Source organism: Phalacrocorax carbo, chromosome 2, assembly GCF_963921805.1.
Source record: "Phalacrocorax carbo chromosome 2, bPhaCar2.1, whole genome shotgun sequence".
Classification (NCBI taxonomy): Eukaryota; Metazoa; Chordata; class Aves; order Suliformes; family Phalacrocoracidae; genus Phalacrocorax; species Phalacrocorax carbo.
In genome coordinates this window covers 126043071-126065192 of record NC_087514.1, presented here as the reverse complement: position 1 = coordinate 126065192, position 22122 = coordinate 126043071, and the positions used below count along the sequence as shown (strand labels likewise).

General features: G+C 39.0%; 1 protein-coding gene across 3 annotated transcripts in view; it reads left to right on the top strand.

Moving 5' to 3' along the window:
* Window positions 1–19608, top strand: part of UBE2E2 (ubiquitin conjugating enzyme E2 E2) — a 221201-nt gene extending 201593 nt beyond the window's left edge. For all 3 annotated transcript variants that reach the window (XM_064444277.1, XM_064444279.1, XM_064444278.1), the window contains exon 6: window positions 18852–19608. In XM_064444277.1, the coding sequence (XP_064300347.1) occupies window positions 18852–18949 (98 nt within the window). In that variant the 3' untranslated portion in view covers window positions 18950–19608. The remainder of the gene's footprint in view (window positions 1–18851) is intronic.
* Window positions 19609–22122: the final 2514 nt, after the last annotated feature.

The following is a 22122-nucleotide window of genomic DNA, read 5'->3' as shown; positions in this document are numbered from 1 at the left end:
GAGTTGGACAGGTACTGCTACATTACTTTGATGTGAGCCCCATCAATTTTTATAGAAGTCGCAGTTGCTCAGCATGTCTGAAAAGTAGACTGCTTATGTTAAAAAACTTCACAACGCATATTGTGGTTTTCAAATGTAATGTACCTCGCTTAGAAGTGTATGTGCTGGTGTTTTACAAGTACTGCCATGAATCATGAATTTCCTAGATGCTTTCATACTTTGTTAACCCACATTAAGTAATGTGGCTGTGCATTTTAATTACTTACATTTATCTAAGCATAGATAAACAAAAGATCCTAAGATTATGGGGATCTTTACTTGTCTCATGAAGGGACATGAGATATGCTTTCAAGCTTTTCATATGAATCATCCTTATGTTTTCCCTTTATCTTCCGAAGAAACTTAATTGCTCTCATCAGAGAGTAGGTATAACTGGCAATTTTGAATAACATGTTATTGTTGTTTTTCTGTTACAATTACAAGTTATCCATGCGGTTTGGCATGATTTAGGTTTGCCTAAATTTTCTGCCAGAAAGATATTAACGCTCTTACCTGCACCTGCATGAGGATGCTAAATATTTAGGAAACTTTAGAGATGGGATGCAGTTACTATGATATTCTTCTTCCCTTTTCTTATTTTTTCCCCTTGTTATTTTCATAAATGTTTGTAAGGTTCTGCACTCTTACTGCTGAGAGTATAAAATCCCAGTTCTGTCATACTTTGCAGAAAAGGATTCAGTGGTATAATCTAATGCATATCTTTGATCCTCAATGGGATCTGAAACAGCACTTTGGAGAGTGACTTTTCAACATAAGCATAAAAGCCCTAAAAGCCTAAATGGTATTTGCCCTGCTACAACGCTGCTAGAACTGCTGCTGCCTGTTTCCAGGACCTCTGCAAAACAGGAGTAGATGGGGAGATTTAAGTCAGACAACATGCAAGGGGAAGAACTGAACTAGCGTACTGTCTCGATTTCTCAGCCCATTTCCCTTTCAGCCAGCAGTGTATGCTTTCGGAGGGGAGTTGGTGTCCTGCTGCAATGCCACCGCCCCATCCCTCAGCAGGTTTGCCTTCAGCAGCCTTCCCTGAAGCTCGCTGTCGGAATCGCTCCAGCCAGGGTGCATACCTGCACGCCTGTCAGGAGGCCCCAGTGTACAGGCGCAAGTGCGACGTGGATAGATCTGATGTTTAGACAGTTTTTAGCACCTCCACATTTTGAATTTGTGTTGGTATTTGGGATATTTAAGTTTCATCCAAACGCTTGTTTGTAGCAATTCCTTAATCTCTACCAACTTCCACAAAGTATTGACACGGTGCCAGGAGCTCCTGCCCACTGCATCGCCCATGGAATTGTCTTCTGCACACTCCAGGCAAAGGGAAGCAGGTTCATTTGAACCCTCTCAGGAAAACCCGTCTCCCACTGGGAGGTGGAGCAAGGCTGCCAGCCTTCAACGGGAGACCCTCTGACACACTCCGTTCTCCTGACTCTGCATTTGAGTGATCATCTCTGGTGCAGGGGCATTAACATCCAAAATTGCCACGGCCATTTGCAAAGCGACCATGTGTCGACACATTAGGTTCCACAGGAATAGTGCTGTTTTTTCAGCTGATAAGCTCCAGCCATACAAGCATGTATTGTAATACACTAATAGATGTCCACTGCATCAATAAAAAAGATCTATTTTCAGCGTTACTGTGAGATCTGAAAGCACTAGCCTGTCAAAAAAAAAAAAAAAGTTTAAAAATAAATCTAAGGCAGCTTAATAAAGGAAAATGTAACATAGCTATAAAAATAAAATCTGTTCCATGCTGGAGCATTTGGCTCCAAGTGAGGATTTGGCTGACTTGTGGTCACAACTCTGCTGTTTGGCTTCCATGTTCGAACTTTAAAAAGGCTACCCAGCCCTGGGTAATGAAGAACAGGTCCGTGCCCCTCTCCACTCAGCAGACTGGATGCATCTTTTTTCTGTCTGTTCTTCTGTATATCTCGATCTAAGAGGAAGCATGTATGATGTTTCTCCTCATCTGGTGCTTTTCCATAGCAAAGGCTGCTTTCTGTCACTGCCAGTTCACATCAGATGTTCCTCCTGCAATTTTTTAGACTTCCCAATTATCATTCCTTCTTTTCCCCTCACCCCCAGTTATGAAGTGAATTTAGAAACTCTGGATGACAGCAAGTTCAAGGGACGAGCCACTTCTCATTTTCCTCATTCTTGTAATTTTTTTCCTTAAAGCCATAATCTGCACATTTTGCTGCTATCAGAAACTTCACTTCAGAATCCAATCTGATTTTCTCCTTCCCATTTACCAGCTTAACAGCTTTGTTCAGCTTATCAGAAAGGACTCCTAGTCTTTCCTGTGCCAAAATCTATTCTGTGCTGGGCTGTAATGAAATTTTGTTTCCTTTTAGAACATTTTTGTCAAGACATGTAGAAGACAGGAAAATCATAAGTACTCCTTCAGTAATAATCGAGAACATATTTGAGCAGACTTGTCAAATGTGATGAATATTCTGGAAAATTACTGAAATACTTAGAAGGTGTCAAAATAATATTTAATTCGTCCAGATTTATGAGGCTGGCTAACCCCTGCTACTTCCATTCTTCCTCGGCACCCACAGGCTACCAGGTGCAACGTCACAGCACAGTACTATCAGACATACAACAAAATAATCTCGTTTGGCCATATATCCTTTTTGTAAGCAGCAGAGGGTCGTGTAAACAATGAAATTGCTCTGTTGTCTGAGATTATTTATATTCTTTAGCTTGGAGCTGTTTTTCCCTTTTCTTCAGAGTCTGTATACTGTGCTCTGTCAGGAAACAGGCAGGTTTCTGGGCTGTTTCAGCACAATGGAAAATGCTCTCTTTGTATCTGGAGCAGGAAAATACTCTTATGCCATGTCACTCAAGCGCGGCAACAAGTAAGAGACAGTAAACAGAAGTTAGAGCGGCAATTCATGTAGTAATGTTTTTTTTTATTTGTTCTAAGTTACAACATAACCTTTCTGTCCCTTTTAAAATCTCTGCCTTGGGTCGTCTCCAAATGAAATGAGCTCACTCTGGAGGCTTTTGCGTAGCAAATACAAAACGTAGCGTGTGCTTGCTCTGCTTTATTGGTGCTGCTGGACTGGGAGCAGAGTGGATGGGTGCGTGTGGCTGGCTGTTTTACGTAAAGGCCATCATAATAAGTTGTCCAAAAGGATCACGAAAGGAAAAAGTAGCACAAAACTGATGGGTTTTGTTCTGCTCTCAATGAGTGCAGAACGGCAACATCAGGGACAGGATTGCCTTGGGAAAAACCCGTCACCATCAACTCATCCGTATGAGCAAAACGATCCTGTCAATTGCAACAAAGTTCTTCTTGCCTGAAAGTACTTATTTATCTTTAAATACTGTGTGTTCCCTTGCCAGTTCTGCAAAACCCACTCTATATTTATTGAAGTAATATGTCCGTATTTGGACTGATCATATCGTTTATTCTACAGCTGATATTTACAAATCCTTGATAGTCTATCAGCAGTTTCTCTTTCCATTCCTTTTAAAAGGTACTGTATACTATCTGTACCGTACTATAGTATGTATACTATAGTAATTGCTATTCTATAGTTTGAAACACATTTTCTCATATTCTGAGCTGGACACACAGTACCAACATGTTAAAGGCATTTAGGCACCTAAAGATGCTGGCAGACATCCAGCAGGGTTTTCAGTGCTTTCCATGGGGCTTAGGCATCCGAAGTCTCACTAGGAGTCTCTCTGCACTGCCAGGAAGAGAGCTGCCATACATACAGCTGGTCTTCACATATTTGCAGACACATACACCTATGTGTTAAACTCTGCGGACATGATTTGTAAACGTGAAATTAAATATATGTAAATGCAAGCTATGCAGCAGCACATTATGGGAATTATGCATAGGTAAGCACCGAAACAGAATTAATTTGCTTTGCCATAAAGAGCTGATGAAAATGTTACAAGATTTTGTTCTTATCAGTTGACTAAGTCCCCTCCACATGAACCCATGACTGTGGGGATTATTTTAACAGCAGGAGAAACATTTGTGAACTGTCATCCCTTTAGTAGTTCTCAGGAAAATATGTCTTGGAATATCTCCTAATTATGTGTGCAGGGGGAGGAGGCTTGGATCAGGATTTCTATTTATGTTGGCCTAAATCTTTGCTCTTTTCAGTTGCACATTGACAACACCTTATGTGTAGAAGAGTGTTGTTCGTGAGCATAGAAGCATTTCATGTGTTCAGATTTCGGGTATTCAAAACTCACAAGACATTATTAAAAAGTTTAACACAACTATAGAAGTAAAGTTGTTTAGAAATACATAGTTTTAAACCCCTCATTATGGTTTCAGAAGTCTACAGTCTGCTTGAATAATTTTTCCTCTGAAAAGTGTCTGGGGTTATTTACATAAGAATATTGGTGGGTTTATGTAATTTAGAAAGTGAATGGTACAGATTACTTTTTAAAAATAAAATCTGCAATCTGGATTTTGTGGTATCCAAGGCATAATGCCATCACTAGCTATAGCTCCAGATACCAGCCACACACACACTTCCCTATTCTTATTTTATCTGATATATCTGTAACTCTACAAAGAATAAGGACTAGAAGGAGGAATAGTCATTCCTAAGCAGAAAACCAGTACTACTTGGTTCAGTCAGGTACGTTGTCTGCAACTGCTCATTGCTCAGTGGTTCAGTGAAAAGTGTAAAATTCCCTCAAAGCACTTTACTCATACAGTAATATAAGGGAAAGGAAATTCCCTCCTAACCACAGCTAGTGATAAGATTATGTGTTGAAGCATGACCAGTAACAGCCTTTGCAATGGTAACTTAGGTGGTGCCATGACTAGAGTTTTTTCTAATTCTTTTTAAATTTTCTTAAATTATCTTCTTATATTCCTGCACTATATTCTTGGATGTGTTTAACTATTCGGTGTATGAAGCATCTACTTCCTTTTAACTTTTGCTAAATGTGTTGGGTCTTTGTGTTCTTTCCTTACTATGGAAAAGATAAGCAAGACGGCTTTTTTAATAATCTTCTTTACAAAATTACCTGTCACATTTTATTTTGTCTTTTTTTTCAAGAAGAAATAAGCTTAGATTTCAACCATTCCTTAAATGGGAAAGGTTTGACCATGCTGCTAATGATTTCTTGTCCTTTTCAATAAGCTTTCTACTTCTGTTTTGTTTTTATTTAAGACAAGGTGTGAAAAATTGAACTTCAGACATAACAATACCCAACCAACAGTTTATTAAATGACATTTGATTAAATCAGAGATTGAGTAAAATCCAAATCAGTAAAGAGGCTTTTTACATCTGTATCAAGAAATAAAGGGATGTAATTGGCACTCATGAGAGGAAAGAGTCTTGCCACTGCCCTTAACTGTCCCTAATCTTTATTATTCCTCAAAAGGGGCTTCTAGAACACACAAAATTCAGTCTAACCACAAAATGGAAGGAAAGCTGGAAAAAATACACCTGGAATTTTGATTTTGGGGTTTTTTTTTACATAAAGCTTATAAAAACTCTATGATAAATATTCATATAGGGCTTTTAAAAGTTTGTTCACTTTTGCTCAAGGAACACACTGCTTCTGAGCTTTACTTTAACTGTCATTAAAAGTACTTGAGAAAATGCATGAATGATGGATGCTACAAATACAAAAGGTTACAATTCATTTTCCTTCCAATAAACAAGTGTAATTTAAAATAGTACCAGTGGAGGTTTCCGATGCCCATTACCTCAGAGAGAAGACAGGTAATTTAACACATACACATAATAAATCTTTGTGTGAACCAAGACCAAAATAAGTCATCAATGTTAAATGTCTAACAAAGTGAAGTATTTAAATAAAGCTATTAGTTATCTCTCATATATAAAATAGAGTCCTAGCTTAATTTGAATGAATTCCAAGACACAAAGTAAACTGCCTTTTACTTTCAAAACACACTCCAATCATTTACAGTCATTACGTGTATTTATTTTGTTTCATGCAGGTTTTGTCTAGCCAATATAGACATGTCCTTGATTACATTGGAATCTTTTGAACAAAGTAGATACAACACTTTTGGGCTTAACCAATTCTACTGGATGTATTTTCTCACTAATAGAACTGTGTATATTTAAGGGAAAAATCATTAAAACTAGAAAATCAATAAATTTTGACATCACATTTACATGTATTCCTACACTTAATTCTCTAATATCATAATAATCTAATATTCATTATTCCCAGTTAGTACAAATAGCTTAAATCTCAGCTGGAATAAACTGGCATCAGTCCCGCTCAATTTTTGTACCCTAGATTTTTCATTTAGACTTTGTTCCATTTTACTAAGTGGTGTTGGGGGTTTTTTTTCCCCCCCTGTACCTTTTTTAACATGAAGGCAAGGACAGATTTTGAAATTTCATGCCATATGTTTCTAACTAACTGCCTATGAACTACCTTCAGGACCCTGATTAGCACAACTATTTTTAAGGCTGCTTCTTCCTGGTCTTAAAATACAGTTATTCTTGTTTCATCATAGAAATCACACTGCTCCACATTCTTTAAGCTCCTGAAAAGAAGCCTGCTACATTTGGCTCTCTAACAGATTCCCAACAAGAATGTAGAGTCAGTCCTGAAAAGCAAAATTTATAATCCTGGATATAAGTATGTTAGCTATTAAATCATTTAGTCTCTCACTTTCTTGAGTAAGATTTCAGAAATTAGTATTCCTGAGTTGTTCAGGTTCTACCTTCAGAGATGATTTACACTACTGCAAGACATGTCTCTTTTATTTTGCATGGCTAATTTTCTACATTATTCAGCAGGGGAGGAAGAAATGGTTGTTTGTTTTTTACAGTTTTGCAGATCTATCAAAGGCAACAAATAAAACAAATTATATGCAGTGTGTGTTTCAGAATCCCTATTTTCACAGCAAATTAAGTTCAGGTGCATTGACTGGAGTAGCAGACAGTTACTTAAATAGCAAAATATATGGTGTAATTGTCCCAAATTTAAGGACGGGCTGTACTGTAAGATTTCACATTCATATGGGATACAGAAATAGCACTCTGATTAGTAAATTGTTGGTAGAATTTTCCATCTTAGAAAAAGGCCCTTCTATGAAGTGGAGCATTTGCAACTTTAAGATTAATTAGATTTCAGAAAATTCTCAAGGGCTGGAATCCTCATTGCTTGGGTCTTTATAGTACCGATTGGATAAAATGGCATGAAAGTAGAAGTTACAGTAAGTCACAATGTTATACCAGCAGAAGGGATGCCTTTGTGACCTTCCGTGTCTTTTCCATCTCTACCTTGTATAGCTTTTTTCTATGGCTCAATCTTACGACTTTTTATGCCAATGCCTGAAATCATTTGACAAAGTGATTATCATTTAGTCAAACATGACAATGGAGGCAATGTGACCCCTCATGCAGGAAAGATAGGATTTCCAAATAAAGTTATTTTACCTGTTACTAAATATGAAACTATCACTGTAAATATCATAAATTCAGTCTTTATTCAGCATTGCCATGTAACTTCATTGCAACTAATCCAGGAGCTAAACCTGCCTACATGATGAATTCTAATGATTTTGTTTAACCTGTTTTCCCTTCTAGTCCTATTAGAACCTGCTCGTAATTAAGCCTAATTATATTCATGTTCTGAAGTTAATTTAGAAGTGGATAGTCCATTTGCTTACTAAAATGAGGTTATTTTCTCACTCATCTGCTGAATCCTCAGTCATTGCCAGAGCTCACACCGCTCTGCTCCCTTCATATGATATCCCATGTCACCTCAGTGATCAGCTTCCAGAAATATTGCCGTAACTGGCCTGTACCGACCTTCAGGGCAGGGTGGCACTCTGGTTTTCATACTTTCTTGAGCCACTGTGTGCTGGTACAAGTGTCTTCCTTGGATGCCTCTTTTGGTAGGGCAGTATTGCTGCAAAGTCTGTAGCACTCAAGGGATCAGACTTCACCACTCTGAACTGTCAGAAACCTGCCAAGTGTACACGTCAGCAGTGAGACTGACTCCAGAGGTCCCTGTCCCATACTCTGCTCAGATGGCACCTGTTTCCTACAGTTAAAGTGCAATAACATTTTGGGATGCCTCATCCAGAATAGTATGGACCACAGATGCAGATGGCAACTTGAGGCACAGTCCCAACATGAGATCACACAACCAGGCTCAAACGATCCGTGCCTGCAGTCCAGGAAAGCCCCAAGAAGCCAGCCCCATCAAAGAGAGCATCTGGGCCATACCAACAAAAATCCCAAACAAATTAGCTTCCAGGCATTTTCCTTCCCTGACTCTTGATGCAGATATGAACTTAGACACATCTGAGCCAGACACAGCCTGCTACTCCCTTCCTTATGTTCCCTGGGAGAAAGGAAAGTACAGAGGAGGAATGGAGAGGCCTGACTATATATATTTTAAGTTATGACTGGGTAATAGTAAGAGGTGTGTTAATGCAAGGCATACCTAGTTCCTATTCCTGTTCCAAGGGATGTTCAACTTGCCAAGGGATTTCAGGCCCTGGCCTATGAAAAAGAGGCCTTTAGTAGGGATAAAATTCTTCCACCACCACCCCCCCTGTGTAAATAAAAGCCTCTTGTATTCTTTTGACATTTTGTATGGGATTCCTAATAATAGTTTCGGATTTAAAAGCATCAAGTTAATAATGAGATTTAATAGGACAAGGAGAAAATCTGATTAAACCAAAATAAGCAGCATTCATAATGTATGTAGACTTTTCTAGTTATTCCAAGGATTAATTGCAGTAAAGGAACAAAGAGATAGATTCAAGAGCAGGATGCAGATGACTCCTGTATCTGACTTAAAATGATTCTGATATGTTTAAGTTGAAGATTTTCATATTGCTCATGTTCAAACCCTTTGCCTAAAAGTGAAGATGCCTTTAGGACTCGTTTTCTTCTGTGTCTAAATGCCACCAAATACCAGACCATGCAGTAACACTTCCTCCCTTCCCTCTCCCCTGGGAATCCACATGCTAAGTGGATCCTGTTGGGCCTCCTGGTTTTCTTGCAGAGTAACCTACCTTTGGTACGTGTGATTGTAGGATGTCTAACACTGCACAAAGCATGATCACAGGGAATGCCTTTACATCCAGTTGTTTTGGGATTAAACTGTTCGTTCGGGATGTGTAAGACTCATAGGTCTCCTTTGCCTGGAGATGGTGATTAGAGGGAAGTGAGAAGAGACAAATCCAGAAGAAAACTGGTTTGGTTTTCTTTAAATGAAAGAAATGCTAAACACATTGGTATTCCTATAGAACAGCTATCCCTCCCTTAGTAAATCTTCAGGAAAAAAAAAAAATATCCACAGTGTTTTTCTGAAAATATAGTTATGGCCCTATGGATACATGCCAGTTACATTATGGATCTTAGCATTTTGGTTGCTTGACAGCATTTTGAGATCCAAGTGCTGTGATTTCCTTATTATCTACTCACAGTCATCTTCCACAAGGTAAATGCATATTGCTGTAACTTTTTCTGCAAATTTTGTCAAGCCATGTGGCATGTAATGTCTTTCATATCAAGTTCTTATTTACTAACACCTTTTTATTTTTTTTTCTAATAATAATGACTGTTTCTCAATTAAGTTCATTATTATGAACAGATACATTGCTAATGTATCTGTGCTTTTAATTTTGAGACTCATCCAAGCATCAAAGTGAAGTGTGTTATTTCAGAACTTTAATTGTTCCAGATGCTGGCACTTCTAATAGGTGCATGTTCTTCCTTAATTAAAGACAACTCTTCAAGATCAGTACACTGTGCTTTGCTGATCCATGACTGCCTCAGCTAACTCCCAGTCAGCCAGTGAAGTTTATAGAAATCCGGCTAAAAACTGAACACTGAAAAAAAACCCTACTCTTTAAACAAGAATGATTTCCCTTGGCAAGATACAGAGATGAATCACTGCCAACGCTTTCCTTTAAGAGCCATGTTAATAAAATTGGGCCAGATAATACTCCTTATTTCTGAAACATCTTTTTCTTAGGCAGCCTCATATTTCACACAGATCTCTGGTAGGTGGCCTGACAGCAATCAAATGCAAGTCTAGAGAGAGGAATGAATTTCTCCTTCCATGTATCCAAAATGGGTGTTTTAGTAAATGGATGTTTTCTAAACTGGGTTTGCAGAGCTCTTTTATTTTCGAAGATAGGTAACATTTTTCTCCAGACAACAGTTCGGACATTGGAATCAAGTCACACATGCCTTAATTTTCATGTAACTTCAATCATTGTATGAACTAACAGAAGACAAATGCGTTTCTGACAACTCTACAGGGCTCAAAATTTAGAGTCAAGCCATGGATATCAGTCTCTTTATGATACACATCTATATAGCCACATTTACCACAGTATCCAGATACCTTGCAATTTTTAGCATATTTATTCTCAGAATATCCTGGGTGATGGAGAAGCATTAGTCCAGTTTTACAGATGGGAAAATAAGGCACCACTGTAAGACCACTTAACTTTCTTGGAGTCATCATGACTACCTGCAAACCATGAAGATCAAGAAGCACTCCAGAGTTTCACCCCTTGTGAGCAGTATGACATGACCGCTTCAGTGCTTACCTGCCCAGACAGGCACCCTGGCTACACCTTGGCTGTACAACAGAATGAGACCTCAGGGGCTTCCATGATTTATCTCACCCTCTCTTTCTCCTCCTGCACCTGCTCTGATTTCTCCCAGAAAAAAGACTTTAAGTGAAGACTTTTAGAGAAGTAGCAAGGGCTGGATGATTGAGTGACCAGGGCTATGGGACGTACTGGTGAACACAACTTCATAGGAAGCCTGGTGCAAAACTCTAAGTCTCCTTTAGCCCTGCGTTAGCACAGTGACCACTAGGTCGGCTTTCCCATCATGCGGGCAAAAAATTTAGGCTTTAAAATTACACAGTCTCCAAGCTACAGTATCTACGACAGTTTTTGCTTACTTCTCTAGATGCAGATGAGGTTAGTGTAAACATTCAGATCCGTTTCTAAGACTGTGTCTCAAGTTCTTAGGCATCTACCCTGTATTTCCTTATTTCCCGTGCTATACCTGGAAAGACAGTCCTGGGTTTTATGTCAAACTGAGAAGTGACATAACAAAGTTAGCCTTTGTTTCTTCTGACTCCGACACATTCAATCACCTTGTATCTAAGACTGCTATGTCAAAGGCTATCTTACTGCATCCCTTGTTATTTTACTTTGGTGGAAACAGCACTTTAAGGTCATATGGTTGTCCACTTTGTCCAACCCATGTCAACCATAGTAGCCAGCCTAATGAGATACATGAGCCATAAGGCAATTTCAGCAGGCATATTTTGATGTTTTAGCACACACATAGAATTTTTCTATTAAGGTGTGGCAAACAAAATCTGCAAAACTAGTTTCTGAAACAAGTTCAGGAGAGAGTTCATTGTACTCCATATCATATGATTTCTGCTATAAACTGTAACTGCTCAAATGGATATTCACTTCACCAACTTCTTTGCTAGACCTTTCTAGAATTTGTTCCTTTCTTCTCTAAGGATTACCTTTTTTCTTTACTGAAACAATTATTTTTATTTGTTCTCTCTTTTTTTATACAACCTTATTTGATCATTTTATCATTTTTCTGTACAGTTTTCGAAGAGCCTCATAGATGGCTAAATACATTCTATATGGATAGTCAGAAATAAACTGGTAGTTCAGCTTGTGTAAAGTAATTCAGAGCCCTGCTACCACCCTTTGTTCTGACCTGAATCGCTCTGTTTTTCCAGTTCGTACGCGTGTGTTGATCAGACTTCCAACCGCGAGGCTAGTTTTATTGCCGCACAAACAGGGATTAGTGCTGCGCTGCACTCGTTTTCACTTGTGCCCTGATTTTGAGCACTCTCTTCAAAGGTGAAAGGTTAGTAGAGTAATTCAGTGTGCCACTTCACCTGCCTCTGCCTCCAAAGAATTACTTAGTCTGCGCATTATTATTAATGATAGCAAAAGAGAGCAACACTGCTGCTGTATGATCACTGAAGGATACCATGATGCATTTCACATACCTCATTTTCCACATCAAGGCTCACAGTATCCTTGACATGGTCTTCTAGGAGTTCATTAAGTTTAAAACAGGTGACATGTGGCAAACTATGGAAACTTCCAGAGGCAAAGTGACACTATAAATAAAATTACTCACAAACAATTCATCTTCTCTTAATCCCTTCCTCTCGGAGTATTAAATTGTTCAATGACATATTTGGTATAGCATGTCTGACAATGCTTTTGTCTGCAGTTTTTCACTGACCAGTCTTCTTGTAACACTGGCCCGGATGCCACTGAAAACAATGTAATAAAATATAATTAGAAACAAAATAATTTTTTTAAATTAAGTTTAAGGATGTTTTTGGTGTGCGTCAAGCTGTCAGCATTTGCTGTTAAGAAAACCGATGTTTCAGTGAATTATTAGTTTCTGCTTTTTCCCCCAGTCTTAATTTTTTTTTTTAGTGTGTCTTTTGGGACCTATTTCTTAAAGGTTGGTACGATATTAAAAACCACAAAAACTGAATTCAGAAAACTTGGCTTTCACTGCAAGCCAGTGTGGGAATATATAATGTCCTGCACTGCTATTTGCACTGAAATTACCAAACAAAACGTAGCTGTTGAAAATATGAACTTTTATTCTGGGGACGTTTAATTTTGGGGTAACCAGTCCTGCCTAGGCTGCTGTATAAAGATGACTCCAAGGCAGCTATCCTATAGACAACATACAGACCACCTGGACTTTTCCTTAAAAAAAAAATCAAAAAACCTAAGCACTCCCAATTTTTTAATTCAAAAAGCAATACAGCAGTATATTTGGAAAGAGAGGCAGGGCTAAAAAAAAAGGTTGAAACCCATTAACCAAAAACTCTTCTAAATGTGTAACTGAAGTCAAAATAACTAAAAAATTACTTGTTTATTTTCTTCTGCATTCCACACAGCCTGTCCAAAGAAAGGAAAGCAGATTTAATTTTTAGTGACTGATGTTTCAGAACCGGTTGTTCCATAGAGCTTCTCAATGGGATGCCTCTCAGAGCTGTGAGAAAGGAGTCATTTATAGCTCAGGAGACAGAATAAGACCTTTCAAGGTCCATCTAATTTTTGGAAATTCTTCCAGGTTAATTCTCCTTCTTCAGCTGGAGGCCAGCTCTTCCAAATTCCCCAACACAGAGCTGAATCTAAACCTGGACTGAAAAAAAAAAGTACATTGTAAATATTTGGCTGAAGAAACTGTGAGATTTTTATAAGGCTGTGGGGTTTTTTAGTTTTTAAGGTGCTCCAGAAATCTTTCTGAGAACTGACTTAAGATGGTGCAATAACTGGCTCCATCAGTTGTTCTCTGTTAAAACTGTAAAGTACTGCAATAGAAATATAATTCTACTTTATAAATGCTCATAAAAATATATATATAATGCATACAAACACCCATAATGTACATTTTAAGTCCAATGTGTGTCTCTTTAACCATGTTGGCACTACCAATTGGAATTTCATTGCATATCATGTGGCTGATGGAGAAGGCACATTGAAATCAAGCTGTTAAACACACCATCTCCATTTTTTATTTCACTAGAGTATGTTTGCTGTATTTTTAAAAGAGCATTGAAAAGCCCAGGAGATGAATTCTGCGCTGAAATTGCTATTTGCTGACATAGAAATAGCTGTAAAAATACAAGCAGAGAAAAATACAGTATAGCAATATATTTTCATTTATTTGGTGGAAAAGTAGTTTTAAAGAAGAATTATAGTCTGTCTTCTGAATGATAAAGCAGTATAACTAGCATTAAACACAGCTGAAATTTTGTAATGACCAAACCTCAGCTCATCCAAATCCCCAATAGCATTAACTCCCTAGAATTGGGCTGTAAATTTGATTAGCCCTACAACAGACATGAGATACAAATGTTCTTCCTTTTACAGTCATATTAAGTGGCTGCAAAAGAAGATGACAAGGCATTGTAGAGCAGCGTATCCAACCTTTTTAAGCTAGGGACAAGCTCCAGCTCGCCCAGCTTTCAAAACTACATTTAAATGCAGGGTAATTTCATGAATTCTGATATAACATGAGGATTACATATGGTGAGGTGAGGGGGGATTTAGCAGCTGCAGTCTTCCTATAAATCATCCAGAAGCTTTTCTTCATACTTTAGTTCTCTTGATTGACATTCTCCATGTAACCTACATCTCTGAACCTTAGCTTCGGTCCATGCTTGTTTAATTTGGTGCTTTTTTAATGTATTTTCATTACTCTTGCACTGTCCTCGAACATGAATTTTGATGCTGTAACTCCTAATGTGTTCCAATTTTACATGGAACTAATCAGAGTATTGGATAAAAAAATTTCTTTAAATAACCTTAAGGTTATAGAGGTGTCCTAGGGCAGATTTCTAGAAGTGAGAATCAGGGACTAGAAGGAACAGTAAATTAGAGACCTTAAAGATTTCTAGGCCAACAGAGCTGCAGCAGCTTCTCTGGTGAGCTGAGGGTGTGCGCCACGGCACGACACCCCGCGCTCCTCACGCGTGGCTATCGCAGCCAGCACCACAGCTGGCTCCCGGCTTTTAGTGCTGCTGAGCACGGCACACGATTGCCCTGCCTTGTCCTGGCTTCTCCAGCCGCCGGCACCCCGAGGGCTGGGGTGTCCGTGCCTGCCCACGCCGCAGGGAAGGAGCTGTGCACGGGTGGTGCCACACCAGCTCTCAAACCGGGCACGGTGTATCTGGTGATCTGAGAGATCCCAAGTACACACCTCCTGCCAGGTTGCAGAGAGAGTTGCAGAGTTGTGCTGTTATTGTTATTAATGTATTGTGGGTGTATTTTAATTTCTTTCACTAGGTTGTTCTGACAACACATTTCTGGCATAGCTTTATATTCTGATCCCCTGGTTTTTGTTGTCGTTTGGACACAGTCCCATTTGGAGTGAATTTCTGAAATGAACCCTGGTTCACTGATGAATCATTCTATGACTAAAACAAAAATAAAAAAAAGCTAGAGCGGTTTACTAGTTATGGAAACAAATTTCTAACATTGAGACTAAAACCACATCTATATACAAATGGAAAATAAGAAACAGTTTGACAGTAATGAGAAATGGAAGCATGGGAAAAGTACCGTTATGAATTTTGAGATCCAATATTCCTTTTTATCTCTTAATTAGACAGTTTACACAGCAGTTGTTTTATAAATACATATTTGGCCCTACTAATGGAGATTTCACAATACTCCTTAAGTAGTGCATCCCAGCTGAGAAGCATGGTGCTCAGTCATGTGCTACTTAGTTTAGGAGGTAAATGCAAACTTCCTCATATTTGGTATTTTGTAGGACTTGGACACTATAACCAAGGTTCGTGCATGTTGGGAATTCAATCTTTTAATTGTTTTAATTAAGGTGCTTTAATTTATCCTGTAATCTCCATTTTATGGCCCGTCCCATGAACTGCATAGTAATGGTGACTCATTAAGTGTTGAGAGATCTGTCTCCCTGGGCCTGCTGGACGGCTCCCTCCTCCCCCAGGGATGATATGGTGTGGGCCTGAAGCCACCCGCCTTCATCCAGGTGCAGAAAGAGACCATTTGCATTTCTGGAGTTCACACGCTATCCTTATGTCCGCCAGCTCAAATGCAGTGCGCTGCATCAAATTGGCCAGTCTGCCGCTGGTTGGGTGGCTCTGATCTGAAGTTAAAATTTCCCTCCTCACCAGCTGTCCCGGCTACCCAAACAAAGCTGTTCTGCCTCCTGATGGTTTTACAGCTTCACAGGAACTACTAAAATAAGCTAGCTCTCCAAACACCTGTTGAAGAGTCCTTATTAAAGTCCTCATAAATAACTACTTGTAACGACAACACACCTCCAGACCCTCTGACGGGGGTGTGGAATAACTGGGCCTCTCTGGCAATAACTGTTTTTCTGTTTCTTCAGCTCGGTGTCTCAAACAAGAAAGTGGCTTTGCCAAACTGTGGGTTTGTTCTTTTATTCAGTATTGTTATAACCAACAGAATGTATAGCCAAACTGCATAGACCACTGTTATTACCATTATTACCGAGAACACCTTCTAGTAGCGTCAGCTCAGCAGCTGACTGTGGGTGCAGCTGGTCCTGCTCATGCTATGGCAGGCAGGGACCTCTCTTTGCTTCAGCAGTCCTGCTTTGCACAGGCAGACACTGATGGATGGAGGCACAGACTTGAGGGAAGCACCCTGAGATGACAGTTGATTCACAGGTCACTCTCCTGGTGGGAATTTACAGACCTACAACAAAAGCTATGTAGACATCAGACATCTTGCAGGCCATCACCTCCACTCTTTCCCCAACTGCCAAACGAAACACTGCAAAGACAACAGCTTGAGCAGATGGATAAATAAACAGCCAAGTTCTCTGCATTACTGGACTTCAACAGATTTCCCCACTTCCTTCTCAAGACTCCTCTCACTGATCCCGCACCCCACAAAGTAGAAAGTAGACACTCTCCTGTGCTGGGAGGAGGTGAGAGGAAGAGTCTCTATCTTCCAAATCCTTCCAAAGGTGTATGTCGTTGAAATACTTCCTTGCTCCCAAAAGGAGGTATAGATGGAAACCCACTCTAGGAAACCAAATATTGTAATCTATCATCCAGGACTGGGGATGATTATATGATCCTCAGTACCCTTTCAGTATATCAAGGAAATTGATTTACAGCTCTCGGTGTGAAAGACACGCTTTCACAGAAACATTCATCACACACATAAAAGACTTTCAGATTTGAACTGGGTAAACCTTTACTACAGCACATCACTTTTCACTGACTCACATAAGGTTTTATAAAGGACTTAGCAGCAGCACTTTAAATACACACTAAACCTCATTAAGCACTTACTGCGTTCCAGATGATAATGCCATGATGTTCTTGCAACCCATCACAGCCAGATGCCTCAGAGGCCAAACCCTACTTTTTCCAACAGCATGAAAACCAGCACATTCATCGAATTTTGCTCCAAGGATTCCTTTCAAGTTCAACCCTTAGTCTCCATTTCTTCATGGGTCTGTGAAAGTGTTTTTTCACACAGTGGTGTCGCATCCAGGGAGGGTGTGGGAATTCACACCAGTGCTGTCAGGCTCATCCCTGAGCTACGTTACACTATGACAAAGTTTCCCTGTGGCTACGCCCTAGATTTTTTGCTGAGAGAAATTTTGCCCTTTCCCATTGCCCAGGTTCTCCATTTACCCTGCAGTGGTTCTTGAACCTCATTCCAGCCATGAACATCTTTGCACTCTTAAATACCCATAGTCTGTTAGCCTCCTGTTTGTGCAGAACAAAATCCTTCCAGTAATCCCCTATATAGTTCTTCTCCTTGGCTGAGGAGTTAAGGGTGATATACTTTCTAGTCTGAAAGTTTTAAAATGGATCTTAGATCACTTATGCTTCTTTGACACTCATATATGTAAAAAGAGCAAAGCCCAGGTCTCAGTTACCTCTTCTGGGTATATTAAGGTATTAAAGGTAAGCATATGCAGTAAGTGTTTGCAGGACTGAGACTACAGGGATTTAGTCCACCTTGGTCACAGTGATAACTTGCCTTACTAATTCAGCAGGTGCAAACTTAAAATTCAAATCAGGGCTCTTCCTGAAAGTGGCAAAAGATTTTTTCATTAGATATTATCCAGTAGTATTCAGTAATGTTGGCAGAAAGCAAATCAATTGATTTTTGGTTAAACCAACCTATCATAAACTCTTATTGTCAACAAACAAAGAAAGAAGTCGGGATTTACTCTGCTTTGTGGAAGACCTGACATCTAGTCCCAGGAATTTCGGTGATTATTAATGCAAACGCCACAGTCAGATTACGACTGTACTGGGGAAGCCAAGATTCACATTGTTCCATTCATATGGCACCATTTTCAGCCAACTACAAAGCTGGTTATTAACTGGCTTTAATAAAAAGTCGTGTTCATCTGTCCTAAGTCAGGAAGAAATGTGATTTCAGTGCTTCTGAACTTGCACGGTGTGGTGGTACAGTCACAGGAAATTTATTGTTGCAGGAGAAATATCAAGAGTATGGGCCGCCCCAAAAATGGGAAAATCTCTATCTATTTTATCTGCTTTAAACTGAGTAGAGAAAAACAGTGATGACATACAGCCACTCCTGGGAAAGTCTTGTCTTGGTTTATTTTTCTTAAAGGGCTTATTGGTTTTGTTTAATTATTTGTGAAGTAACTTGTATAGCCAGATTAATGTAAAAATACTTTTTCAGGTTGTTTCTTCATTTTATAAATACAGAAATAGCTTGAGAAGACCAAATCATGCAGCATTCTGGCCATATAAATGCTCAGAGATATCCCATAAATTAAATACCAATTCCCAAAGTTTGGAATTAACTTTTGCTGCCCTAATTCCTGATCTTCCTTTATGATTCAAAGCTAAAAGTATTCAAAAAAACATGTAACCTGCTAATAGAATTAGAGCCATCCTCTTCCTGGGTGATAGCATAGATATGTATGGGAGTCTAATAAATAAATGATATGTTTATTCTTCTCACCTGAAAGCGACTTTTAGCTCAAAATAAAATCATTGGAACATTTGTTTGTGAGGCAGAATTTTAGAAAATGGTTTTAGTTACATGTTTACCAGAAATGTATAGCTAACTGCAGCCAACTCCTCCCCATATTCTTCTTCCTTTCCTCCTATATGCATGCGGGCTTTCAAAATGGGACTAGTATTGGTAGGCACCTTGTTCTTACAGTTAAACCCAAGAGAACGGAATGAATCTGAACTTAAGAATAGCTTTTTCGTCCTGCCAAGGCTGACGAGTATCTCACAATTTGTGTTTCCTTTTCAGCTGACCCCCTGGTTGGAAGTATTGCCACTCAGTATATGACTAACAGAGCAGAGCACGACAGAATGGCCAGACAGTGGACCAAGCGATATGCCACATAGGAACCTACTCTAGGATTTGCTGGACCTGTGCAAGCACATTCACTAAGTGCATCAATAGCCCTTCCCTTCATTCTTATTTTTTATTAAACTTTGAACCATTTTGTGACAAAAGGTTGTCCTTACTTTCTCTTTTGTTTTATTTTTATTTGTTTTGGGTTTTTTTGTTCTGTTAACTTGAAAGTGGTTTCCCTCAAATGTAGACAGGGAATTTTGGTTATCAGTGCAAAGAATGTTGGATCTGTAATAGTATAGAGCTTTGTCACAAAGCTTTGTATTAATGTGTGGGTTATTTTTCTTTCATGTGGTTTTTGGGAAAACAAACAAATTCAGAATTATATCTCGTTTCTACTTAAATGTAGTGTTTAGGGTTATTTTTTTGTACTGAAGTCTTTAATGGTGGGTGCATGCTACTGGGAACAAGTTTTGTATAAAAGCTTAAAATCAAGAATCACTGTGCATTACTAAGACTGTGTTTATCACTAGCCTTCTGTTTCCCACACAAAAGGCTATTGCGTTGAACAAATTAATATGTATTTTGATTTACTTAAAAAAAAAGTGCTTGTAAATTTCTTAGGGACCTGCCACTTTTGACTGTGGATCAGTTGATGTACACTTGTATTATTAAAGCACTCAATAAAACACTGTGGCTGATAAATGCACTTCTTGCAAGACGGTGCTTTTGCATTTGTGCAGTATATAGCCTGCATAGTCCTCACATAATACAACTTCAGGTTAAGCAACTATTTTAGACCTAAACTATTCAATTCTTCTCAACAATGCATTTCTTAACTTGGAATTCTTCATTGTAGATATCTTTCATATACAATCATCTTCCAAATTTTAAGGCCTTTCTTCCGCATGCCGGTGCTCAGCTCAGCTATTCTGAAGCCTCTTGCAGCATCTTTTATACCATGGCTTCACTATATCCATCTTGTTACATTTAAAATAGTTGGCTATAAAAATAGCCTTGCAGTGAAAGCAGAATATTGATGATGATTTTATACAGCAGGCCTTATTTTGCCTTTCTCCAAGCTCATTAATTGTAAAAGCAACTGTTATTTAAAAAAATAAATGAAGGTTTTCGATGGGAAAATTGAGCCCATTGCACCAATCATTCCCAGCACGTTCAATGGCAAGGGTATTTCTATTCAGATTTGACCTTCAGGCTAATTTTAGACATGCAGCCATGGAAGGAAAACTTCTACTTGGCTAAGGAAATGTGTGGGTGTTGTGATTTAGAAAATACACACTGTGATGCTGATATCTAAATGTTCTTTGTGTTGCAAAGCATATTGGAAAATCCCTGTCTCATGTAATTAAACGTTACAGATGCTATATACAGTGCTTGCCTGCCCTCTCCCCTCTCTCCTTGCCTCTTATGTTTAAAGAAGATCCTATCTTAAAGAAGATACATTACAATAGGGCAGTATAAAGATACAGGGAGACCCAATCCCATTAACACTCCAACCCTATCCAACCATCCTGAAAACTAAAGCAGTGAAGGTGACACCATAGGGCCTCTATGCCAACCCCTGCACTGCTCAGCATTTCCAGGCTGATCTGTTTTTCTCTCAGCCATTTGCTAATAACTGAACAGACGTACAGCTTGAATCTACTGGTAAGTTGTCGCCTCTGTGAAGAGAAGTTGAACGTTGACTTTGTTGTAGGTAGAATATAAGTAACAGTGACTTTGCTGTAGGTAGTATATAACTACTGCCCAAAGAACCACGGGGCTATCAGAGAAATAATCCATCTCTTTGGATCAAAGCAAACAGAGAGTCCTCTGGTGTCTGCAGAAGCCAACTGTTTACAAGCCCAGCCATACAACATTTTGAGGCCAACACATCCTAAATACGGATGTGAAAGAAAAATAACAGTTCAAAAATAAAACAAAAGAAAACCCCAAAAACCAGACTTCTCTGAGCCGTAACACATCCTCACAACGACTGTTATATGTGCTTCCCTTGGAAGTTGCTTCCACCATACAACTTGACGCAAAGTACCTCCACATCAGAAGGGAACATTCCTGCTGTAAAAATACAACGAAGTGGGATTAGAAAGAACAACTGCATCTTGCGCAGTACAGTAACTGCATTACTCCTCTTACCCCATCTGCTGAAGAGATTCCTGCCATAAAAGACCTGTATCCCCCGAGACAGCAATTAATGGGCAATTTCAGATTTCTTGTGAATTACTTTAAGCGTCTGCCACTCTTCAGCCTTTATTTACACTCAGCTGAACAGAATGCAGTAATTTCCCAGGTACATTTTAAACTTGCTTGATAAAGTCTTTAATTCTTACTATCATCTTTTTTTCCCCCCAAAATATAAAGAAGACGTTATAAACAGAAAAGCCTTCTGTATCTTTAATGAAGACATAACTGGAAGACAGCTGAGACACCTTGGAGGGAGAATCACAGAATTCTTAATAAATGTCTATTCTCAGTTCATCAGCTCTCATTTTCCTTCCTTACTGATCAAAAGCTGCACAGTTTGAATGTGCAGGTAAGTTGCCCTCTGTGTGAAGCTGAACAGTGGCTTTGTCCTAGATAATATAAAACTACTGCCTTAAGAACCACAGGGTTCTCAAAGAAATAATAAGAAAGGATCAACCCACGTTGATTAAAGCAGATAGAGTCTTCTGGCATCTGCAGGAGCCAAATGTTTGCAAGTCTGGCCATAAAACATTCTCCTCTATTTGCAAATCCGCTCTATTTGCCTCCCAAGTAATTCTTTTCCTTCATCTGCTAAACCTGGGAAATATGAAGCATTATTTGAAACCTGCTGTTGTCACCGAGGAGAAATGATCCATCCCCAATAGAATTCAGTCTGCCAGCAGAGCCCCACTGAACAATAATGTATTGGCATAGTCTCTTTTTCTCCTTTTCTTTTTCCTACATCTAGAAAATATTGCACATTATTCTGTCCCACCTTTGCTCTTCAGATCCTCTGCAAATTTAGCTGATTCCTGCTTTGTCTTTTATGCCAAATCTACTTTCTAACTTCTTCAAGATGGTGAAGTCCACATGCTGCCCTCCTACAACTGGGTATGAAGATCATTCAAATGACTCACTCCTAGTAAAACATATTCAATAGCATACAGTTGTCCTAAAACCGCATATAAAGGCCATCACTTCAGCAAATCTCAGCATTTCCTCAGGGACACATAAGTGC